Source organism: Echinops telfairi, unplaced genomic scaffold (assembly GCF_000313985.2).
Source record: "Echinops telfairi isolate 266 unplaced genomic scaffold, ASM31398v2 ScPeMD7_2291;HRSCAF=2852, whole genome shotgun sequence".
NCBI lineage: Eukaryota > Metazoa > Chordata > Mammalia > Afrosoricida > Tenrecidae > Echinops > Echinops telfairi.
In genome coordinates, this window is record NW_022106189.1 from 32,463,070 (window position 1) to 32,468,785 (window position 5,716).

The 5,716-nt window shown below is 44.7% G+C and overlaps 1 protein-coding gene across 1 annotated transcript in view; it reads left to right on the forward strand.

Moving 5' to 3' along the window:
• Window positions 1-5,716, forward strand: part of WWP2 (WW domain containing E3 ubiquitin protein ligase 2) — a 140,908-nt gene that overhangs the window by 79,103 nt on the left and 56,089 nt on the right. Inside the window, exon 6 of the mRNA XM_004704577.2 lies at window positions 1,472-1,599. Within this exon, the coding sequence (XP_004704634.1) occupies window positions 1,472-1,599 (128 nt within the window). The remainder of the gene's footprint in view (window positions 1-1,471; window positions 1,600-5,716) is intronic.

A 5,716-nucleotide genomic window follows, 5' to 3' on the forward strand; every position in this document is an offset into this window, starting at 1 on the left:
AGCTTTCTTCACCACATTTGCTTATGCACCCATTTGTCTTCAGTGATCCCTTCGACACCTCATGATCACACAGGCTGATATGTTCTTTCATGTGGGCTTTGTTGCTTCTGAGCTAGATGGCCTTATCTTTTTTCATGGAGTGTCCTGTGGTTTCAAACTGCTAACCTTGGGGTTAGCAGCATCACCACTATGCTACCAGGCCTCCTAAAGCTACCAATAGAGTTGCCATAGTCAGTGAGATCATCTATGTAAAGTGCCTGTCACAGTATGATGCCAGGAACATAATATTACAACCTAATGAAATTGCTTTGCTCTCATGTTGTTGTTAACCACCATTGTATTGATTTCCTATTCATAATGACAGAATCGCCTTGTGACCAGATTGCCAGGTTGTTTTCCCATGGGACCACAGGGTGGGTTGGAACCACCAACCTTTAGCAACCTAGTGCCAGTAACCTTTGTACCACCAGGGCTCCTAGATAGGAAGAGGCTTTCAATGGTTTTTGGGAAAATTCCATTATTTTTTAATTTTTCCATAAAGCCCCCTTGCCTTTCTTTTCTTTTTTTTTTTTTCCCCCTTGCCTTTCTGTAGTCAGTATGATCCCTTTAATTGTCATCACTCTCACTCTCCTGTATCACATTACTGTATATAAATGGTTCTCTGGGCCTCTGTTGGCTCACCTGGAGAGGGGAATGCTTATCTTCGCTGGAAGATAGCTATACCCTCTCACTATTGGAAAGTAGCAGAAAGTAAGTAGTCATCTCTGGGGAAACAGCTCAGCTGTAGAGCAGTGAGGCTTAGACACTGTGGCTGAGTGAACAGAGTTCAGCTTCTGAAGGACCTTGAGCACGCACACTGCCTGTGGCCTTGTGTTCTCTGAATATGGATCCTCTGAAGGTCCTTTGCCTGGCTGATCCACTGCATTGTCCCTCGTTTACACGGGTGGACAGTTGGTTCTGCTGTAGCCGCCCTTTCTAGATCAAGCACATCCACATAAACATGAACTTGAAGTTGTTTAATACCTTTGACTGCTGTTCCCAAGGGAAGCATCTTTCTAGCTGTAGAAAATCGATTTGGATAAGTCTCAGACTCTTTTTGCCCACTGGGAGAAATGCTTCATCTGTAGCCTCTCCAGCAATTCTTGTTTATTCCTGACATTTTAGCCCAATAAAAATAATATGGGCACCGGATATTTTGCCAGTTACCGTGCTTCAGTTGTGGGAGCCTGGATGTTTACTACTTCGAGTGGAAAAATTTACACCAAATGTTGCCTTCTGTACCTTTACCGAGCAGGCAGTGTACCTGGGTCTCTGTTTGGAGCCAGGTTTGGTTGAATCAGACTAGTGGGACTATGAATAGGTCTTGTTTCCAATAAATAGTGTGCGAGAGAACACAGTGATTTAGGTGGGATACGCTTCTTCTTTTTCCCCAGTGACTTATGTCTGTTTTCTCTGTGCTTTGGACCCCCAGGACACACAGACACTCAGGTGGTTCAGGCAGAACAACCACAGCATCCAGTGAGCAGAGCCCTGGTGCTCGGAACCGACATCGCCAGCCCATCAAGACCCCAAGCCACAATGGCTTGCCCAATGGCACAGGTAAGTGATCGCAGAGTTCCAGCCTGGGTGAAAGCTGTGGCCTTGAACCCGTTCTGATGCGGAGCGGGGATACTGCCTGTGGTGAAAGAGCATGAATTCAATTGTGTCAACATACAGTCTTAAAATTTTGATTCCAGCATTTTTCTAGTTGACACATCTTTTTTTTAAAATTTTAAATCTCTAGTTTATTCTCTAAAGCCAGGGTTATTCTTCATATTACTGCCCTTCTCTTATCTTTGTCATTTCTTATCAACATTGCATTTTATTCAGGGGAAAACCTTATTTATATCTGGTACATTTTTTATTTTCTTAATTGGAAGAGACTTTCAGACCTGGGAAAAGAGGACCGTATTGTTGCTGAGAGTTGGATGAAAGGTGATGGTAAAACCAAAAAGAAGAAGGTGGTGCTATCGAAGGGGTTGGAATGCTGACCACCAGACTGCCCTTGGTGCATGTGCTGTGGTTCTTCTAGTAAGGGTCCCACTTGAGAGTAGACAATCTGCTCTGTCACACACACACACACACACACACACACACACACACACACACACCCCACCCCACCCCCCTCTCTACATATAACTCTGCTTACCCCTAAGTGGGAAGGGTAAGACCTATTTCAAAACAAGTCAATTTTTGCTTTCTCTCTGTCTCATCAGATGAGTGTTGAATTTTGGGGGATATGGGAAAGGTAATGTGGGGATACAGTTGTTTTTCTAAATTTCTTGAAGACAGTAAAAATCTGTAGTGAGCCCTGGTCCTTTGGTAATTTGCCTTTCTTTGGGGCAGTTGGGAAAGGACACAGATGTTTCAAGAGACTGCGGGTGGAAGTCCAGGCGTCTCCATGCAGGTGGCAATGAAGTCCTTTCTCAGATGCTTGTTCCCCTAGGTTAGCACAGAGGATGAGAAATTTGGGGCAGCAGCGCTTTATGTAAGAGTCACGGCACTGCGGCAGACCTTTCTGTGACAAGTGTATTGAATAGAAGAAATGTTTTGGGTTTCTCTGTAAATGTTTTCATTTGGTTCTGTAGCAGCATTGTTTGGAGCCCCGCCCATAAATTATCTTAAACCATTGCTGGATGGTACTGTAGTCCACAACAGATGGCAGGAGGGAGGACTATGGCATGGCTTTCTCCCTGAAGTTCGGGATATTACTGAGGAGTTAACTAGCCAGCCTGAGCCTTTAGGGTTGGGATGAGCTGGAGTGAGGAGCAGCAGCCGCTACCTCAGCACCCCCTAGCGCTCCCTTGCCAACCGCTCTCTGAGTATTTCCATGCTGGGACATCCAGAAATGTCCTCCTGGAGCTTTCCATCGATGTGAGGGAGACAGTGTGATGACGGGGGCTGTGGGGGCCGTGACGGAATCTTTCTATGGAGAAAGGCAACATTTACAAATAAGAAAAGGAAACCTGGCCTTTGGGAACCAGTTGTTTCTCAGAGGCCGCGGCTGAGTGACCAGCCACGTCATTTTTTCAGACACCAATGTTGTTGTGATATTGGGTCCCCTTGACCATTTGAGTTTTTCTTGTAAACACTGATTAGGTGAGTTGACTGAAGGTGGTGATGACCTTCGGGTCCCTTTTCTTAGACATTTAAACAGATCTGTTTCCCTTGGCTTAAATGTTTTAGGTACTTTTATGTTTTGTAGGAGCCCCGGTGGCATGGTCGATACCTAGCTGGGCAAGGTCATTAGTTAGAACCAGACAGATCCTTGTTTCACAGGGGAAAGAGGAGGCGGTTTGCTCCTGGAAAGATTTACTACTTTGGAGATGCACAGAGGGGCAGTTCTACCCTGTCCCGAGTAGCGTCATTATGAGTCAGAATCACCTCGATGGCAGTGAGGGCTTTTGGCTTTGGTTGTTTTTGAGTTGTAGATTGTATTCATCTCTAGGGACACATTTCAGTAGACAAAGCAGATGCCAGCCTGTCTTTGGGAGCCAGATGCCTCTCAGCCCACACCCCCTTAGAAGTGGTTTAGGGTGGTGCTATCTGGATGCTCAAACGGCTCCTAAAATCCAACTGTGAAGGGGAGTCGTTATATTTTAGAGGTTTTTGCTCATTAATATACTACTAATGCCTTGGCAGCCAGCGCGCCCTCTGGGCTGTGATGTTCATCTTTCCCTCTCAGACGGCCTGGGCTGCAGAGCTGCTGTCATGCCTCCCAAAGGGTACAGGAAGACTTACTCTTCACGAGGCGAGAGGCAGAAGCACCAGGCAAGAGGGGCATCTGAGGGTGTGAGTGAGGGCATCTTCACCCTTCAGAATGCTGCTCTTGGAGGCAGCAATCCGGACCTCCAGGAAATGTTTTCCCAGACCTACAAGATTTATTCAGCGAGCTTGTTTGGCTGTGCTCTGCAGCTAGGCATGAAAAAGACATTTGGGCAAAAGTAGAGCCGAGTCCCAGGTGGTTTATTGCCTGTTGGCATGAACATCAAGTGTCCATTTTTATGAAAGGAGAGTGAGTGACAGATGGTCTGCACAAATGCAGTATCCCTTAAGCTTTACGAGTGGCACAATAGAGAAATAGATTAATGTTGTGGCACTTCATTGGGGGCTGTGTGGAATGATACACCTCTTCACTTGTTTTTTTATTGACACTTTTCGCCCCCTAATTTATATCTCTTAACTCTTCGTTAGCTGTGATTTCCGTGCTCCTCAGTAGGGCCCTCGCTGCACTCGGATCCTGATCCCCCACGTAGTAGGCCCTGCCCCAGCCGCCTCCCTTCTCTTTCTTTCCAGTGACCTTCTGAGCATGAGTTTTCTCACTTATAAAATTAAGATAAGCACACATAACTCAGAGGATTGTTAGAGAAATAAATTATAGGAAACATGTAGAATGCTTGGCACAGTGCCTGGCACATGGTACTCTCTCAAGTGAAGTTAATGATTGTTGTTATAAATAATTTCATACAGTCATGATTATACAGGATGATCAGAAGCCCTTTTTTCTCTCTGTCGGTTCTTATACACACTTCTGCGTATTTATGTGGTCTTGATGTTTTGTTATTTATTTTGCATGTGGCCCCATGCTATTTCATAGTTGATAGCCCGTCATTCTTCAATCATCTCTCAATTCCTTCTTTTAAAAATTATCTTAATTGGGGGGGGTCTTACAGCTCTTATAACAATCCATACATCAATTGTTATCAAGCACATTTGTACATTTGTTGCCATCATCAGTTTCAAAACATTTTCTTTGTACTTGAGCCCTTGGTATCAGCTCCTTGTTCATCCCTCAGTTCTTGTGTAGGTCCTATTATAAGAAAAACCCTCCACTGCGTTCCTTTGCGTTTATCTTTGTTTTCTCAGAATGGAGTTCCGGTGTCAAAGAACAGAATTTGTTTAAAGATGAGACTTAAAGCGTACATTATCAGATTGCCTTCTAAAAGACTTCAAGCTGGAATACATTCGAAAGCAGTACAGTGCTTACAAAGTAGTAAGATGAGATGCTTTTTCCCCTGCAGCCTTGATGCTGATTTTAAGGTGGGTTTATCACTTAGGCCAGCAGGTATTAAGTGCCATCTTGGCAGTTACAGGCATCTCTGTAACTACCAGTTGCTGGACTATTACCTTTTCATAATGGTTTGATTATTTGGAGATTTTTAGAAGTTTATTTTGTAGAATTGCATAACCTCTTCACCTATACATTCCCAAATTCACTTGGCCTACTGCCCCTTTTTTCAGGGGAAAAAAAAATTACTCACTGTGCGCCCCCCTCCCCCGCCCCACCCCCAGTCCTCCAATGACAAGCTTCTGGACTATAGCCTATAACTCAGAATAAGGTGGGGTGTCTGCCTTCGCCGGTCCCTTGGATCATTCCGGCCTCCCCCGCCCCACCCCCAGTCCTCCAATGACAAGCTTCTGGACTATAGCCTGTAACTCAGAATAAGGTGGGGTGTCTGCCTTCGCCGGTCCCTTGGATCATTCCGGCCTCCCTTCCCCGAGAGTGCTGTCCTTGGCCTATGTAATTGTTTTCAATTTTATTTTACTTTCCATCACTTTTGTTAAAGAAGGAATGAGGGAATTAAAGGTTTTTTAAAAAAATAATTGTATCTTACCTTTTATTGTTTATGATTCCACCTTTTGAATTATGACAAGATTCTCTGCAGAGGCATGCTTT